The 19,220-nt window shown below is 41.1% G+C and overlaps 1 protein-coding gene across 2 annotated transcripts in view; it reads left to right on the forward strand.

The window, feature by feature from the left end:
* LOC146658061 (protein unc-13 homolog B-like) overlaps positions 1-19,220 on the forward strand; it is a 73,670-nt gene that overhangs the window by 10,550 nt on the left and 43,900 nt on the right. For both annotated transcript variants that reach the window (XM_085426459.1, XM_085426460.1), the window contains exons 6-13: positions 976-1,050; positions 2,671-2,890; positions 2,973-3,200; positions 8,575-8,716; positions 9,890-10,059; positions 10,209-10,324; positions 12,278-12,441; positions 14,567-14,717. In XM_085426459.1, coding sequence (XP_085282585.1) covers positions 976-1,050; positions 2,671-2,890; positions 2,973-3,200; positions 8,575-8,716; positions 9,890-10,059; positions 10,209-10,324; positions 12,278-12,441; positions 14,567-14,717 — 1,266 coding nt within the window. The remainder of the gene's footprint in view (positions 1-975; positions 1,051-2,670; positions 2,891-2,972; positions 3,201-8,574; positions 8,717-9,889; positions 10,060-10,208; positions 10,325-12,277; positions 12,442-14,566; positions 14,718-19,220) is intronic.

A 19,220-nucleotide genomic window follows, 5' to 3' on the forward strand; every position in this document is an offset into this window, starting at 1 on the left:
ACTTGATCTTATTTTTTATATTTTTGCTCAATTTGCTGAAATTCCAGATGTGGAACAAAAACCTGAAGACCAACTGCAAAACTTGTTCTTGTGTGTTTTTGTTTTGTTTTTTTTAACCAAAACTTACCAAAAGGTCAGGTTAGTGAAGATAAGCAAATTGTGGTGACCAAGAAATACAAAAAAAAAGTAAAAAAGCAAGGTAAGCCAATAGTAATGAACATAAATACAGTGAATAAATACGTATAGTTGTATCATTTCAGGGTTCATAGTAAGATCTTGCAGTGTCGACAATTATCTAACAATGTTTCGCAGATTCGCTGTATTGTGAAGGAGCATCACTGTGTGGTGATGATACCGGCAGAGCAACAGCTCACATGATCCTATCTGCATTTGTTATTTTTATATCTTTCTTGTACACTTAATGGTTTTCAGCACCTCCATAAACACTTAATCATAAAATGTAAATCTGTGGGCAGTTACTCCATGCCCCCCTGAATTAACCTAACCTATGACTTAACAGCCTCATATATGACATACGTGATATTCGTAGTGAATATTATCTGCTCATCTCAGAAGGTAAAACATAACCACCTTTGTGCCACTGAAAACTCTGCCTTCAGCCTCGACAAACCTGCCGAGCAAATTTGAAAGATTCCTGCTAATCGTTCATTACAAAGAGCCTCACAACTGTAGCAGTGCGAGCGTGCGTGAGGGTTCGTCCTCAAGGAGACAATACGTGAGAGTAGTGTGTTTCAGACAGTGTGCCTCAAAGACAAAAGGAGAACAAAAGCGTGTGTCGTTCTTGTGATGCTGAGCTTTCACTGCTTTCAAAGAAAAGCCCAACATCACACAAACTATTGATTTCCTGAATTTTAAAGCTGAAAGTTTTCTTTGTCTTTGTCTTTTAAACGTGTTTGTTTGCGTATTTCTCTGTGGCTGTGAAGTCCTGATTTCTGTTTTCTCTCTCATTTCTAGTCTATGCTACAGTCCAGGAAAGCTGGACTCGCCCACACACTGGCCACACGGACCTCCCTGAAAGACGAAGAGCTTGTGAGTGGCCAAGTGCATATGCCATACAGATCAACACACACACACACACACACACACACACACACACTCACACACACACACACACACACAATAAAGGTGTGAGTTACCTACAGGGAGACTTGTCACCTCGATGCCAGCTAATGGGGACTCACGCAGACCTCAACTTATTTTTACAAACAGTCACACACACTTTCTCACACTTTTTTCCCTCCAACTGTTTTCCTGCTGTCATTATCCTGCAGCCATATTGTTAATCTGTTTGTTGGAGATCCAATATACTGTAGGCTCTGGATTTTGCTCAGTCAACTTCAGACAGCTTCATGTTTTAATGGAGGCAGGGGCAGACTTCATGTTTGTTTATTATAGTTCATTCTGCAATTCTTTTCCATGCCTCGCCTGTGCCAAGTCATGATGGTGATTACATTATATATCAGAAGAAGCATTAATAATTAAAGTGCATAAAGTAGGTCACTGGATTTGGCAGAAAATGATACAGCAGAGGACAGGAGGAGTTTCAAAGGTTGGGATTTTCTTTTCAGAGTATAATTACACATGAAAAATTAAGAGCCTCTTATTTGGATGAAACGCAGTTTACTAGAGTCCTACAGTGTAGAAGACTTGTGCAGCTCAAGTGCAATGCTAAAAATAGACCATGCAATAAATACCGGCTCGCCTTATAACTGAGTGACTTTAGTTTTAAGGCCATAGGTTGTGTTGGTGGACTGAACCGTATTGATGGCCTCTCACCTTTTTTCCTATAATATATAAACCTTCATGAATTGTGTTGCAGACTCTTTATTTTGTTGGATTCCGATTCCAAGTTTGTTTCTCACCAATTCAGAAAGCCTAAAGGTTCATCCTGTGGCAAAAACAGTCGCAGACAAATGGAAATCAGAGGTGATAAAATCACAGAAAAGCACAAAGTGAAATCAAAAGGTCAGATCAATAAAAGTGAAAGTATTGATACAAAACAGTCATTTCTATTAGTAACTCCACTACACCAGCATCTCTACGATGGTAATTATAAAGAAAAGAATAAAGAGAGCATTAACAATAATAATGACTCACTTGCCCTCGATACAAAATTCACCAAATCAAACTGGGCTTCTTGTCAAGGTGTCCTCTGGTCTTGTATAGATTGTTCACCTCCTCCCACACTCCTCCTACAACATCAGAATTTAGTTCGTCAGAGAAAAGTCGTAGAATTTCAATCAAATTAATTGCTGTACATAATCAAAGCTCGCTGTAATTTTAAATGATACTTCCTTAAAATTACGCTGTGGTTAATTTTGACAGCTTTCCTGAATTACTTCTGCAGACCTTACTTAAATCAGACTACAGTGAACACAACTAGCTAATATATACTTTTATATAATTATGTATTACTAAGTGCGAATAGTCTTTTGTGCATTTCTGTCACTGACCTCATCGTCCTCTGTCTTGCCTTGTTATGCATCCTCGCCTTTTTGCTCCATATCAGTCTCAAAGTGTTGTCTGCTCCCTCCGTTTACTTTCTTTGGGAAATGTTTTAAAAAACCAGTCCTACTCCTCGCTTTTATGCTTCTTTCAGACGCACGTTCTCTTTATCGCTTCCTCTCTCTCTCTTTTTTCCTCCAACAGAAAAACCACGTATACAAGAAGACCCTGCAGGCTCTCATCTACCCCATCTCCTGCACCACGCCGCACAATTTTGAAGTGTGGACCGCCACCACACCCACTTACTGCTACGAGTGCGAGGGTCTGCTGTGGGGCATCGCCCGGCAGGGAATGCGCTGTGCAGAGTGTGGGGTCAAAGTGCATGAGAAATGCCAAGAGCTGCTAAACGCTGACTGCCTGCAAAGTAAGTAAAGTTATTAAACTACCTGACAGCTGAATTGTCATATTTATTATTGCTTCCTGTGAACTCGCTGCATCGCCTTCAGGAGCGGCCGAGAAGAGCTCCAAGACCGGGGCAGAGGACCGGACGCAGCACATCATCATGGCCATGAAAGACCGGATGAAAATCCGCGAGAGGAACAAGCCAGAGATCTTTGAGGAGATCCGTAAAGTGTTCAACGTCTCCAAGATGGTCCACACCCAGAACATGAAGAACATTAAACAGAGTGTGCTGGATGGCACTTCCAAGTGGTCAGCCAAGATCACCATCAATGGTATTTACTTGTTACTTCTTATTTGAAGTTAAAGACCTAAACAGTTGCCTGTTTTCTCTACAGAGACCATTGAAATGTTTACGGTAGTTTTAAACTGGAGTCCAAATGCCGCATTTCACTACAAGGCATCCTTAATCTGCCTCTGCTTTTGTCTCACTTTCAGCTATTGAAAGATAAAAACACATTTGCACAAACTCTCCCCAACATTTTCAGACTCCTGTTAGGAGCAAATTTCTTGCAGACATCCAGGAAAAGTAATTCCCAGATTCTTTTCACTCTAGTAAAATGTAAAGGTTCCCTTTTATTATTGACCCTTTAAAGCCGGTCGGAGCAGAAACGCTCCATTTTGCCTAACTATTTTTAAATCTCGGTAGCACTGCAATCACGTGAGCTAGCGCAATATTTTTTTCTGCATATGAAACCGGAGGAGTTGTACTTACATCTTATGCCATCAGCTTGTCCTCGGTCACAGTTTCCTTCCACATATAGCTTTGCAAAAGCTGCATAAAAAGCACTTGCAGCAACAAAAACATAATATTCCAGAAACACGCTTTGCAGATCCGATCAGCTGTTCATAACACTTCCTATGTCCATCAGCGTGAACCATTGCATGTCCGCCATGTCGAAACCGGAAGTGACGTCATTTTTGAGGAAATGTAGTTTTTTACCATCAGGGCCTTATGAGCCTATACTGGTGTTTTTAAAAGTTATTTTTGACTTTATGACTTTCTGTGTCGTCTCTGGGATGCTTAGGACTCATATTGCACTGCTGGAAATAGTTTATTTTGATGCATATGCTGTTATTTTGCAAATGTGCATTATAATATTTATTTTCGTTTTTCCTGCAGTATATGAAAATTGGTGTATTTCAAAAATAAAACTATGAAGACACTTAAAATTAATTTCCTTTGGTGGGAAACTATTTTGTGCAACTTTTTTGTATTTACAGTTTTGAGGGATACGCCTCTTAAATTTCTCTAACTAGAAATATATGTTAAAAAAGCAAAAATGATTTTAAATTTTTTTGTAGTTTATTGCACTTTTTTGCAATTTATGTAATTACTATGCACTCAATGCAGACATATTATTAAAATTTGGGCTATAATGGTTGTATTGATGTATAGCAACTTGAAATGCTCCAAAAAATGGCTCCACAGCATGTAAAAATATAATATAAGCTCTGGCGGACTTGGTTCTATAGTAGGTCTTAAAGGGTTAACACTGACTTCAGCCACATTTAGTTTAGTGTATTTTAGTTAGGCCCCACATTAGTCAAAATAATCTCCGCTTATATGTGGAAAGTATACAGTAGTTACAGCACCAGCAAGACCTCCACAGGCATCAGTGACAAATATGAAACTGGTTTGGATGGTGGGTTGCAAAGTGTCTTGCAGAGGCAGCAGCAGCTTTAGTCAGGCTAATGGGTTTCAGCTAAGGTGTCAGCTGATATGGGCTGGGATCACCTGGGATTGGCTGAGTCCCTAAGGTGTCATTAATGTCCGTTAGTAAATAAATTCTTCTGGTAAATGCAAAAAACACACAGTGCCTTTAAGGAGGCCTAAATTTTAGTCAACCAGGCCTCAGTGCACAATTTCCGACACTTTCCCAAAGAGTGACTGTGGGTGTTAGAAAGTTGGAAAAGCAAAGCAGTTTTTTTCATGCATATTCAAATCCGATGAGAGTGTTAGGAAAGCTGGCACAGTTGTCGCCGACACCTGTGTAAACCTGCAGCTGTGTAGAAGTGAAGCAGAGTGTCGCTGAGCCGGAGCGCGACAGTTGCTAAAAAAATATCCACCCATATTCATAAAGCATCTTCTTTCCTCACACCGTCTACTGAGCTGTGCTGAAACTTTGACTGTTTATAGGAAGGAGTTACTAATTTGAACGGATTCACATCCCCACCTCTCTTCGCCGCACATCATCAGGACTGCCACTGTTACCAAAGCAACCAGACATATCACACCATATATTGGCAGCAGTGTTTCCATAGCAGCCATCACACCTTGTCTCCCCAATCAGCAGAGATGAGCTCATTTAAAGATGAGATACAGGGACGGGCGTGGAGCTGCTGCTTTGCTGAAAATCATTCATAACCTAATGGCTGTCATTCACTTTCCTGCTGAACGAGGTCTGACAAACATACTCAACCAATTCTTGATATGCAGTCATTGTCACGGCTGGGGCAGCAGTCGTGTGGTGGAATGAACGAGGAGCCAAGATGCAGATGGCAGTGGAGATGCAGGTGGAGATTTATTTACAGTGAAAAACCAGGTGAGGGCAGAACTGAATATAAACCTAAACTGGGAAAACTAACACAAACCGAGGACACGAGGCGAGGAACAGAGAGACACGGAGACATACCAAAATGATGCAGAAGCTTCACAGAGAAACACAGACGACGCGACACATACTATAAATACACACACCAGGTAACCAGGAAATGGCACACAGGAGGGGACACAGCTGGAAGTGATGGGCATAACGAGACTGACCTACAAAGTAAAACAGGAAACACACAGACTGTTTTACAACACAAAACTCGGGAACCCGAACAGAGCACAGAGGTAGGGATAATAAACACGACAACCAAACCCAAAGAACTAATACAAAATCAGAATAAACTAGAAAATAATAATAATAGACTCAAAGCGCTGGGTCACCGACCAGGACCATGACAGTAATAGTTTTTTAAAAAGTACATGTTCAGAAGCTTTGGACGCATAATCTCTTTGTACAGTCCTCCTATCAGTGTGGCTGTTTGTAAGCACAAGAAAAGCTTTTCTCTGTAGTTGTAAATGGGATAAAACCCTTTAAACAAGTGAACTTTTTAAACACGATAAAGAAAAGGCTGCATGTGTCTATAAATTGATCAAGCTGTCTAAAACGTCAGTCATGTCATCCATCTGAAATACAACTCGAAGCGCTTTTAACTCGAACCCCTCTGGACTGACAGGAGATGCTTCACAGAGAGCTCTTTGAAGAGTCACTCGATTCCAGTAGGGAATAACCAATTTATATTCAAAATGCTCTTTAGCACAGAGACGTGGCCACTAAATGAACAGACAGCAAATATATGACTGGAACGTTATGGCTCATAACAGCATATTAATCGTACATTCGAACATACATCTCGTTAATCGACATTTTATTTGGGAAAAAACAGGAAACAAATGTTAAAGTGAGAAAACGGACCATTTAAAGAAATTGGGTAATTTTGATTTTGATGACATCATGTTTCCCACTGTGTGCAAACATCTGGGAACTGAGGAGACCACCTGCTGGACTAACAGGAGAACAATGTTGTCCCGTTCTTGTCTGATGGAAGATTCCTGCTGCTTCACAGTCCTGGGTCTTCTTTGCTGTAGTTTTAGTTTCGCGATGATGCAAATGTTCAGCACCCAGACTCTTCTACTGTGAAGCTGTGCTGTTGTTGTCTTGCTGAAATACACAAAACCTTCCCTGGAGAGAAGCAGGAGAAAGTCATCTGGCTGGGAGCATATGTTGAGCTAAAACCTCCTGAGCCCACGGAGCGATGCATGTGAATGCAGTTAAAAGGCTTTGCCCGTTATGCACAGAGATTTTTCAAGTTTCTCAGACTCTTTCAGTGATATTAGGCACTAATAATGGGATTTACATCATTCTGAATTTGTTCCACAATTTTTAGACATCATTCTTTGGAGTGTGGTGAACGTCTGCCCATCCTTACTTCTGAAAAACTCTGCCTCTCTTTTTATACACAGACAGGTCAGTGACCTGTCGCCAATTAACCTGATTGTCGTTTTTAGCACCATTTACTTTTCCAGACATTTGTTGCTCCATCCCAACTTTTTGGAGACGTGTTGCTGCCCTTGAATATGGTACATTTTCTAAGCTCAAATATTTAATTTGTTTTTTATGTTCTATTATAAATAAAATATGGGTATGCGACTGTCAAAGATTGCATTCTGTTTTGAATTATAATTTACTCAGCCTCCCAGCTTTTTTGGTGAATCTGGCATCAACAATGCGTTTTCTTCTGCTGAACTGCTGCTCGCGGGATGATTTTAGTATTTCAGGCCATTCTCTGTAAACTGTAGAGATGGCTGTGCAGGAAAATCCCAGCAGATCAGCAGTTTGTGAAATACTCAGACCAGCCTGTCCACAACTAACAACCATCCAAGTCCCTTAAATCACCTTTCTTACTCATTCTGATGCTCAGTTTGAACTTCAGCAGCTCATCTTGACTATGTCTGCATGCCTGCATGAGTGGAATTGCTGCCATGTGATTGCTCTATTTGAACATTTGCATTAACAAGCACTCTAACAGGTGTACCTAATAAAATGGTTGAGTGTAGATATTCATAAATGGCATAAATGTGTTATTCTTTTTTCTATTTTTAAAATTAAAAACGGATGTGATCGCCTGTTTACATTTCATACATGAACTGGCTTTTTTCAAATATTAGACACAAAAAACATGTCACACTCTTTAACTACAGTCAGTGTTTGCTGTTAAGCAACAGCTATTTATGGCCTCGGACACACACAGGTTGTGCAATCGGCATCATTTGCTACGTTCTGAATGATGAGACTCACCCTGAGCTCACCCTGCATGTCGAATTTCTGTCAATAACCTTCCTCCCGGTCCTAGAAAATGTGCGTGCATGTTGCTTAGTTCATTTGTCCTCAGGCTTCAGCTCTAGTTAAAGTCTGCAGCTATGAATAGTTCCCTTCATTAGTATGTGCTGCAGAAATCCCGCTTGCCTTCTCACCTGGATTAAAGTGACAGTGAGAGATGGCAGAAATGAAGTTGGCCCTCCTTGGTACCTGTTGACCTTCCGTTGTTGATAAATGTCTCCAGACACAATTCAGATCATCCGTCTATCAAAAAAGTTTTGTGCCAGCTGACTGGAGAGAAGCCAAACAGAGCCAGGTGTCACAGAAGCGGCTTTTCATTTATTGCTTGGTTGTTTTAGGAGAGTAAGGTACAGATGCAGCATACAGAATGCAATGTGCAAAAAGGAGATAAAAAAAGATTGCATGCCATGTGCTGCTGACACTACAGGCTTCACTACGCTCTGGTGCAACAGTGGGACCACATCATAGCCTCAGGGTTTTTTAAAGCCTACTTTCACCACTTGTTGCACAAAACCTCGCGGTTATTTAAGATATTTAGTAAAAAATGTTACCCAACATCTGCCTGTGAGTCACGAGTATTGTGTTACGAGGCTTTGCATAACTGTGTGGGTGATATTGTGTGTTTCGATGTGTATGTGAATGAGAAACCGAAAGATGATGGTAGGGAGTAGGTGTTTGTTGTTCTTATGCAATTTTCATAGTCATTTTCTCTGCGTGTGTGTGTGTGTGTGCGTGTGTGTGTGTGTGTGTGTGTCAGTTGTCAGTGCCCAGGGTCTCCAGGCCAAGGACAGGACAGGTTCCAGTGATCCTTATGTGACCATCCAAGTGGGTAAAACCAAGAAGAGAACAAAGACAATCTACGGCAACCTGAACCCAGTCTGGGAGGAAAAGTTCAGCTTGTAAGTGCAAGTTGCTGTTTTCCTCCAGGTTTAAAACGTAGTTGGAGCTGAAAGCTATGTGCCTCTGTCACGGTGACCCCGCTGTGCAAGAAGATGATTTGTAATCGTTTTCCTGAAGGTCCCGCACATCCATAGGAAACCCACACAGATGATTTCACTTGGTTCGTTAGAGGTCTTTTCAACACTGTGTGGGTTTGCACAGAGTATTCCTCGTGATCATCTTTGCTGTGTTGTTCCTGATCACAGCATCTTTTTTAAGTACACGGAGCCCAGTGGAACAGATGTAAAGGTGTGCAGGACTTAGAAATAGCAAAATGCATATACAGCAGTAGTATCAGTATCTGTGGTTCCTTTGGGTCCAATGGGTTGTGGCCTTGGGATCATATATCCAGGCAGATTAATGCCTGGGTTTTCATCAAGTTTTTATATTGTGGTCTAACATTGTTTCCATGAGGGAGGCCTGACATGTGAGGTGTGTGATTGTGCCGCAGCAATGGTGGGCGGTACGTTTCAAAGTAACACCCACGTCAATGTCTAGACCAAAGTTTCCCAGGAAAATCCAACTTTAAAGGCAGCAGTCATGTTAAGCACGCCTCCTGTCAGTGGGTTGAATGTTGTGGATGTTCTGTTTGATAGAATTTTGTATGTCCTCCTTTGGTTTTCATTGACTTTATTATATAATCTGATTAATAAGTAAGGAATATTTGAACAGCTGCAGACCAGTGTGGGTCAGTTAGCACTAATGCGTCTTATTAGCTTTTATTGTCTGGTGCAACATTGGTAGCCCTCTCACTTTGTATATTTATATGAATTTTAGAGCAGTTAAGAAGTTTAAAACTTTCCTCTGTACGGATAAATCACATAAGAGGAGAGGTTTGGAGATTTAAAATATGCACGATGTAAAGTTGCGTCACATGCACTTCTTCAAGCTATATTTCAGCTTTGGGTTAGGACATCTATTTTTTTTTATTTTTATAAATATAGCCAAGACGAAAACATTTTTTTTCCTTCAAATTAATGAGTCAGGAGCTGCTGGCTGCAGAGTGATAAAGCATGTGGTTCTTAAATCATTTCAAACATATGTTTATTTGCTCTGGGCTTGCATATGCCTCAGCTGCGTGCTGCCACATGTGTCAAAACAACAGCCCACCCACCTGTTCCCTGTCTGCACAGCGAGTGCCACAACTCATCAGATCGGATCAAGCTGCGGGTTTGGGACGAGGACGATGACATCAAGTCGCGAGTGAAGCAGCGTCTGAAGAGGGAGTCGGACGACTTCCTGGGACAGAGCATCATTGAGGTCCGAACGCTCAGTGGAGAGATGGACGTGTGGTATACCCTGGGTATGTAGTCACTCAGAACTCAGAGGATTATGGGAATAAATGTCTCAGAGTGTTTGTTTGTCATCTAAGACCTAAAGAGCATCTCAAATTCAACTCTGAGTGATGTTTCACTTCAGAGTAATTGTGTCTGTGTTTTTCTCTACTTACAGAAAAGAGGACAGACAAGTCGGCGGTGTCTGGTGCCATCCGTCTTCAGATCAGCGTGGAGATTGAGGGAGAGGAGAAGGTGGCGCCCTACCACGTGCAGTACATGTGCCTTCATGAGGTAAAGGACATCAAACATGTCGTGGGGACACTGACTGTATTTGTTAAACAGTTTGCTATGCTATAGTTTCTATTCAGATGAAGCTATCAACAAAGAAATGGTTAAAACAGCTTTCACAATTTACCACATAAAAGAGAGACCACGGCACGAGCACAACGATTATGGTCGTGTGCGATAAGTCTGTTTACAATTGAACGGGGTCAGGTTGACAATTACATGCAGTCTGTGTGTGACAATACTGCAGTCAGCTGTGAATAAATCAGTGCTGTGTACACAGAGACATTAAATCAGATTGAATTAAACAGAAATTCAAATTAGCTACTTACATTTACCAGAGAACTTCAATCTATACATCTAAAAACCACAAACCAGGCGAGAAATTTGGGTGTAGTGATGGATGCAGACCTAAACTTAGAAAAACACATTAAGACAATAACAAAGTCAGCTTACTATCACCTCAAGAATATATCAAGGATAAAAGATCTGATGTCTCAACAGGACCTGGAAAAACTAGTCCATGCATTCATCTTTAGTAGGCTTGATTACTGTAACAGCATCTTTACAGGTCTACCTAAAAAATCAGTCAGACAACTACAGCTCATTCAGAACTCTGCTGCTCGAGTCCTCACTAAGACCAAAAAAGTGGACCACATCAGTCCAGCTCTGAGGTCTTTACACTGGCTACCTGTCCGTCAGAGGATAGACTTTAAAGTTCTGATGCTGGCCTATAAAGCTCTGAATGGTTTAGGACCAAAATACATCAATGACCTCCTGACCCAGTATGAACCATCCAGATCCCTCAGGTCATCTGGATCCGGTCTTTTATCAGTTCCCAGAGTCAGAACCAGACACGGAGAAGCTGCATTCAGCTTTTATGCTCCTTATATCTGGAACAAACTCCCAGAAAGCCTCAGATCAGCTGAAACACTCAGTTTATTTAAATCCAGGTTGAAGACTCACCTGTTCTCAGCTGCATTTGAATAAAGCACCAAATCCACACTTTAAGCTTAAATTTCAAAACTTACATTTAACTACTGATTTTATCTACTGTTCTGATTTTATCTGTTTTGATTTTATATACTGTTGTTTGTTTGTTTGTTTGTTTGTTAATTAGTTAGTTAGTTTATTTGCTTGTTTTATTCAATTTTAAATCATGCTTTTTATTTGTTCTTGTTTCTAATGTCTCTGTAAAGCACTTTGAATCACCTTGTTGTTGAATTGTGCTATACAAATAAACTTGCCTTGCCTTTAGAGTCCAGCCAGAACCTCACAGGTTTGAAACTGAAGTTTCTCCACAAATAGAGACGCAGTGTAACTGCACAACGGCACGGGCGCTCGGTGACCTTGTTTTTATATGAATACAACCAGAATATAACCAGCTGAGTCACGTCTCCTATTGTAAAGAGACTCATCGCAGTCAGTCTGTGTGATCTGTCTGCATTTATTGACCAGATGGCAGATTGGATTGTTTGGAAGCAGGTTGCCTCCCACCAGTAACCCTGCACGCTCAACCTCTGGCCAATCAGTTGGTCACTGCAGCTTTTTGCAACTGGTTGCTGAAATAGAAAAATATCTGTGCAATCACTGATAAACCACTGATGCCATTTTTACTCCATTCTTACTGAAACATAACTACAGAAACAACAATAAAAACAAAACAGCTTAGGGGCAGCAACCGAGAAAGACTGATCACCTTCAGATTTCAGGTGAGAGGAGGGCACTGAAGGAATGACTTTTGATTGTTTTTGGTTATCCGAAAAGTCTTGGAACGTTTTTCACACCTCTTTGGGATTTCTGTTTGAAATGGAAATATTCATAAATACTTTTTGAGGATCAGTAGACACACGTCTGAGTCTGTTTGCTAACACAAAACAGATTCCTAAAATAAACAAAGTTGTTTCATGTGGTTAATAATTACAGTTACATTTTTAAAATTTTAAATCCTCTCTCTAGAATACGTTTCACTTTACGACGGATGTCGAGGGAGGCGGCGCGGTGAAGATCCCGGCCGCTCAGGGAGACGACGCGTGGAAGGTTTACTTTGATGAAGTGCAACAGGAAATTGTGGATGAGTTTGCAATGCGTTACGGCGTTGAGTCCATCTTCCAGGCCATGACGTAAGCTCTGTTTGCAAACTTACCGAACACTTGACTACAGTCCATCCAACAGGCTGTGATGTGAGGTAGATGTATCAGGAGGGGCTCGTCGGTATTATTTGTGGACCTGTGTGTTTCCTGCATGTTAATGTGATGGGAGGCATTAATGTCATGAACTATAAACAACATGCAAATTAGTTTATCTCACCTAATGAGAAAAGATGACCCCTCACCTCAGAGATTTCCCTGCTGTTTGGTTGGATCATTGCAGGCAGGGGCACAGAAGCACTCAGCAAGCATTCATACACACATCCTGGTTTAATTGCATTAATAATGTCAGAATTTGGGCTTAAAGGGACGTGTGTTGGTTTTGTGTGCTGGGAAAAGGAGCGCAATCACATAACGCAATCATGTGGGGAAATATTGAGTGAAGTGAAGCTGTAAGCAGAAGTGGGCCAGACTCTGTCCCAGCGGAAATGTGGATATGAGCCGTTCAATGACACAGCCAAATGAAAGTGGTGATTGGAATATACAAGAACACTGTGGCCATTATAGAAGTCTCACTAAGAACTCGGTGAACCGAACAGCTCCTTCACCGATGAGGAAATTAATTTATTCACCTGTTTTTAGGACCCTGTCTAACATTTCACACACTCTAAATGGTATGTGTGTATTTGTTTGTACCAAACAATTTATAATTTTGTGGATAAGTTTAGAAGCAATTTGGCATCCTGCAAAAGTGAGCTTCTAAGGGCTCCGCTTCAAACTTCCACACTGGGAAACATCAATGACATCAGGGGCCAGACACTTGCAGCTTCTGAGATGTTTTATTTCAGTAAAAAGAAATTAAATGTCAGTTTCCCTAAAAGCTTGTTCACATACATTATGCTCCACTTAACATATAAAAAAGTCATCATGTTAGTCAACTGAAAAAATGCATTCTGATTACGTTTTACGTGAAGGTTGCCGCACAGTTGCCATACAACTGGCTGTTTAATTAAATGTAATATATTATTTTTCCCCTCAATATGACAACTCAGTGTAGTGTCTGCTTTCTGTGTGAGAAAGTTTGTTTTTATCATGTAGTTTCTCTGCTCTTTACAGCCTCTGCTTCTCAGAAAAAGCTACCACTCGCAAATACTCATATTCTTTTTGCAGCATCTTCCACTGAATGAGCCATTTCCTCTGCGACAGTGAAACCTGGTTTCATCACTTTGAGATTTGGCTCAAAGACAGTTTTTTGCTGTAGCTGCATGCATCTTTTCAGTTCAGTGGCTTTCTGAAACCTCTCCACCCCCTCGTATGACTCCACATCTTTTGCTGGCGTGTGGATTCAAAATGACAACACAAAGAATATGAGATCATCTTGTGACGCGTGGATACAGGGGCCAGTCTTTAGAGTGAATAAAGGAGTTCCCATTCTCCAGCCTCCGTTAAAACTGGCTGCCTTCAGCATCAGCTTTCCTGTTTTGTGTCATTCTGTGTTTGCTACATTGCTGCTAAGATATTTAGACCACAGCCAAAACCAAGTGGACCAAAACTGATTCAAATGTAGCTATGGGGACAGAAAAATGCTTGCACATCTCAGATTTTATTCTACACCCAGGGTATGTTTGCACCCAACTCAAATCCATTTGGTCCATCCATATCCAGTTTCCTTTAGCTTTTTTTGGGGTCTTCAGAGGGAAATACTGTTTAACTCCCCCCCCCCAATGTTAAATCATCATTGGCAATATTAATTTCGGGTCCACACAAGAAGTTTCCTTCTTTCTTCATCTTCATTGACTTAATTTTTTGATCATTTCCCGTCCGTCTCTCTTTGTGTCTTTTGTTTTTCACCTTCTCATTATGTTTCGCTATTTCCTTCCTGCCTTCCTGCGTCCACTTCAATTACTCTCTCCCTTTTCTCCGTAATTTATATCCTCCTCCTGCTTCCACTGATTCCCCCTCTGGCCTCTTTATGTCTCATTCTCGACCTTCTTACCCTCTGTCCTCACCTGTCTTATCCTAATTGCTTACTCACCTTCCTTCCCGCCTCTCCATAACCACTTCTGCCTTTTTTTTAACCTGCTAACTGCATTTATATCCTCAATCTTCCTTTCTCTTTCTCCCCTGCCCGTTTCCCCACATTTCTTCTCCTGCTCAGCCAATTCTCTTGCCTGTCCTCTAAGTACATGCTGTCAGGGGTGCCGGCAGTGATGAGCACCCTGCTGGCCAACATCAATGCCTTCTACGCCCACCCCACCGCCTCCACCAATGTCTCTGCTCCAGCCAGATTTGCAGCCTCCAACTTCGGGGTAAGTGAACACCCATCACGATAAAATATAAATGTAAAGTTGATCATCCAGTGAGAACATTTTGGGACGTGGTAAAACTGCAGTAATTCTCATGCTAAACTAAAAAAGACTAAAGAGATAGTTTATTAACATGATGTATTAACTGTCAAGAGCTTCAATGAGAGGCAAGCTGATTAAACACACACACTATGACTCAGAATAAAGGCTTAGAGTGAATGAAGCTGAAGGCTGAGATGAGACGTTTGTAATTCTAAGTGTCAAATATTGGGTAGCAGTGGTTGGCTCGTTTTCTCTTTGTTAGCTTTTTCTCTTCAAAAAGTTACATAATAATGGAGCTCTATTATTTCTGTGTCTGTCCTTGTGGTAGTGGAGCTGAATGAGTCTGTTAGACAAGGTGCTCTGCTGACTGTCCAGTAAGTGTTGCAGAAGGCAGTGAGGATTATTCATGAAGCTTCAGACGTGTGCCAGTCACAGAGCCAGTGTTCCCAATTACTTTATTCAGTCTGTTGGTGTCACCAGCTGATGATGCTCCCCCAGCAGACCACAGCTCTAGATGCAACAGAGCTGTGGTCTGTTAAAAAACCTCCAACATCTTGCTGCACTGCACAGAGACATACAACACCTCTGTGTTGGTCTTTCAGTTCAGCCTGTCAATGTCGATGCCCAGGTTGTTTGTGTACTCCATCACATCAGCATCCTGTCACAGGGTAGACACAAGACATGTAGCCATCCTCTTCCTTCTGAGGTCAACATCCATCTCTCTGGTGTCTGTCCGCATAGCATAGCGCAGTCCCCCGAGGGGCTCCGGTACTGCACATCACCAAGTCAGTCGGACCACTGCTCAGTCTCAAGTACTGTGGCCTGTTTGTCAACTAGTGAGTAATCCATGAGGTGGTGGACATGTTTGAAACGTCCTGTACTGTAGCTTCTCCCTCAGGAGCAGTGGACCGATCACTGTTGTCACTCAAACAAATTCAGAAATGGCGGCTGGTTCTGTTATTGCTCTTCAAAGCAAATTTTCTGCACAACAAGACTTCAGCAGAATATTTGAAACCATTTATTTACTAATGCATGTGCCAAATGTATTACATAACCATAAAATCTGTGCCCTTTCATCCTTGCTCAATGCCATCACTTTAACTCCAGTTTCTTGGTAATAATAATAATTATTATTATTTTAAGTGTCGATTTCCTTGAATCGAAGCAAACACTTTGGTTAAACATGCCTTGGAAAATTAGTTAAAGTAATTGCATAGCCACCAACAAAAGTGCCAGTGCGGTTATTCCAGTAATTCCCACCACATCACGTCCACAGTGTGCTTCTTTTTCTACATCCATATCATGATCAGGATTATTTAGATCAACACCGGCTGTAGTTGCTGTGTTGGCATCGACTTTGAAACTAACTCTCTCTCTGCAAACTCTTGTGCAGGAGCTCAGTGAGCTCGACTGGAAAATAACATTTTAGGAGTAAAAAGTAAACCATATTCACCAAAAAGAGCAAAGAAGATACAAAACCAGCAAAAGAACCGAATTTTAGAGAATCTTGACTGCAGTTTAATCTTTTAAGATGGTATTTGATGATGTAGCTTTAAAGCTACAGTTTGACCTAAAGTGAGCAAAGTCTTCTCACAGAAGGTGACCCAGGTAACGCCTGAAGCCTTGCAGTCTATTTCACGTAGGTATCCATGAGAGCGGCCGTACAAACCCAGCAGGTTTATCTCTATTCTGCTAATAATCTGCCCCATTAAAAGGTAATGTCATATCGCTGTTGGACCTTTGGAATGGCTCTGAACTTCGAGGTGGCACAAATTTGGCTCGTGGACCCCAGAGGAGCCACAGGCAGGGGGACAATGACAGTTAGAGGCCGAGCTTAATGACTCCTGGGATGGTTGCCAATAGCGAATCTCCTACTGGTCACACTCGGGCGCTAACGATATACGAGCATCCTCAGGCTGAGTGCTCCTACTTTAAAGGGTCCGGGGAAGCAGACAGACCTGCTCTCACTGTGGGCCACGGCGTTGCAGGTCTATTTCTGAGCTGCCAGCCTGGATAAGTTTACTTATCTCATTTAATTTCACTAAATTGACTCGTTTTCTGTGTGGGTATCAAAGAATGTTTCATTAGGCTGTTTTCTTTCCCTGTTTGATGACAGAGGGCGTCAGTAATATTTGAAGGACTTGACAGTAATTAATGCACAGCGGCGAAATATTAAAGTTTGAATTTGTGCATGGAATATTCAGTCGAGTCTCTGCAACTCGCACCAATGAATGTTTTTCTATTAAAATGTTCGCTTCGTACATAAATACGAAGGTTCTTAATTTAACTCATCTAAATTCATCAAAGTGCTTAAATAAATTTCTTTAAAAAGATTTAACAAGGCATTAAAGCTACTGAACAGGAAGCACAAATAAACTGATATGACAACCACAAATGTAAAGCACATATGTCATCATATCAAACTCTGCTTTACTTATGAGACTGAGCACATACAGTGTTCAGTTTTCCAAAACTAGCTGGCTGAAGCTGATATAATTGCAGCTTCCTTCTCATTGGGGACTGAATAAAAGGTGTTTTAGTGACCATTCGTACTTCAGCCAAAGTGGCTGCGTGTAATTGGTTCATTTCTTTGACTCCAAATGGTTTGTGTGGATGGATTTGGATGAGTTTTTTCTTTCTAAGCTGAGACAGGACCTCCGAGATTTAATAGGTTTTTTTTGCCATTCCAAGTTTCAAATTAAGTCTACATCTTCAAGTACATATCAAATGAAAAGGGCGGTTAAGAAAAATGGGTCTCGATCTTCTCAAGTAAATAATTGCAGACCAATTCTGATCCATGTCTAGGGGCTCTTTTTTTTTGGAGGAGGTGGTCTTGGACTTTACCCGCATTTCTGGTTCATGTCTGATTATTATTACTACTAGTAGTAGTAATAAAAATATAAAAATATTAACTGTCCTGTTCATGTATGCCCAGCACTGGGCATCTCACTGCCCCCTGGTTTGATTCCTGCTGTGTGACAGTGACTGTGTGGAGTGGAGAATAAAGGACCCAAATGCAGACAAAACAAAGCACAGAAACAAACTTAATGTTAACTGAAAGTGAGCCATTTATTAAAGGCTGGTTTCAACTGTACAAAACAAGGCAAAACTAAAAACTGGCCTAAACTGGGTGAACTAATGCTAAACATAAAAAAACCTTGAGCGTGAACATGAAAAACCTGAACTGTGAAGACTTGGCAAAAGTACATGAAAATCCTGGAAAACCTGCCACGAGCATAGCAGAATAACAGACGACGAGGAATGAGTGAAAACACACACAGGAGATGAGCAGGAAACACATGGAGAAACAGCTGATTAGAACCAACCTAAGCATAATAGAAATGAGCGTAGATAAACTAATGAACTTGAACCATCAACATCAAAATATATTAAAACTGAAAACACTGGGTCACATGACCCGGGATCGTGACATGCTGGTGACCTTTGCTTTGAATGAACGATGCTTTCGCCCCATCATGTTTCCACAGTCACTGCTGAATACCCAGCTATGGTTAGTATATCCAGATTTATAATATATATTTAAAGGATAGAGATGCATTTATTAATGAGTCACATCTTCTTGAAATCATTGAGTCGCTGTGTTTAATTATTTGCATCGACTTGATCTGTTTATTTATTTTCTTTCTTTTTTTGTAGTTTTACACTGAACCACAATCACCACTAACTTTCTTATTTTGTTTTTTTTCTCTTGATAAACCATCTGCTCGGTGACACTCGTGTCTTTTGCCCTCTTTTCATTTGCTGGAGCTTTTTTTGTGTTTCTGCCCTCTGCAGTGCTGCTGTGCTTCCTCTAAGATACGCAGCACTCTGAAAACCTAGGCATTATTTACCTCCACCTTCCGTTTCCTGGGATTTTATTACTTTTATTTATTTATTTATTGCCTTGAATGTTTAGCCAGTCCAAAAGCACCTGTTGCCATGGCAATGAGGTGCTTTTCTGATTTGTACGACTTCACTTGAGCCTTTCCATTCGATACAAAGAAAGCAAAAAGGAGGAAGTGCTCTGGGAACTACACGGTGTCAGACCCTCTCAGACCCCCTCGCTGTCATCTTTGAAACATAATCCACGGGCCAGACGTCGTCGTCTCCATCTTCTCTTTCCTATTTTCTCTACCCGACCCTGCTTCTGTCTGGAAACAGATACCATCTGTTGGGGGAAAACTCTGTAAAAAACCCAGGAGAAATAAAGACACAATGAGACAAAGTTACTTTCTTTATCAAACGTGTACACGGGTGAGCTGCTAAGGACAACTCACCCCATGCACAGTGGCTTGGTAATTTTTATAGGAAAGACAGTGAGAACAGGATAAGAAAATACAAAACAAATAAAATAAACAACTCCATATGTGGCGCTAGTCTCGTCAGCAGAGAGCTGGGAGAAGGCTGTGAGAGATAAAACAATCTAAAACAATATGTCCCAAAACAGTATGTCTTTGCTGAGAA

This window comes from Rhamphochromis longiceps, linkage group LG12 (genome assembly GCF_057381845.1).
Source record: "Rhamphochromis longiceps isolate RC_006_pf linkage group LG12, R_longiceps_female_GT1.1, whole genome shotgun sequence".
Lineage (NCBI taxonomy): Eukaryota > Metazoa > Chordata > Actinopteri > Cichliformes > Cichlidae > Rhamphochromis > Rhamphochromis longiceps.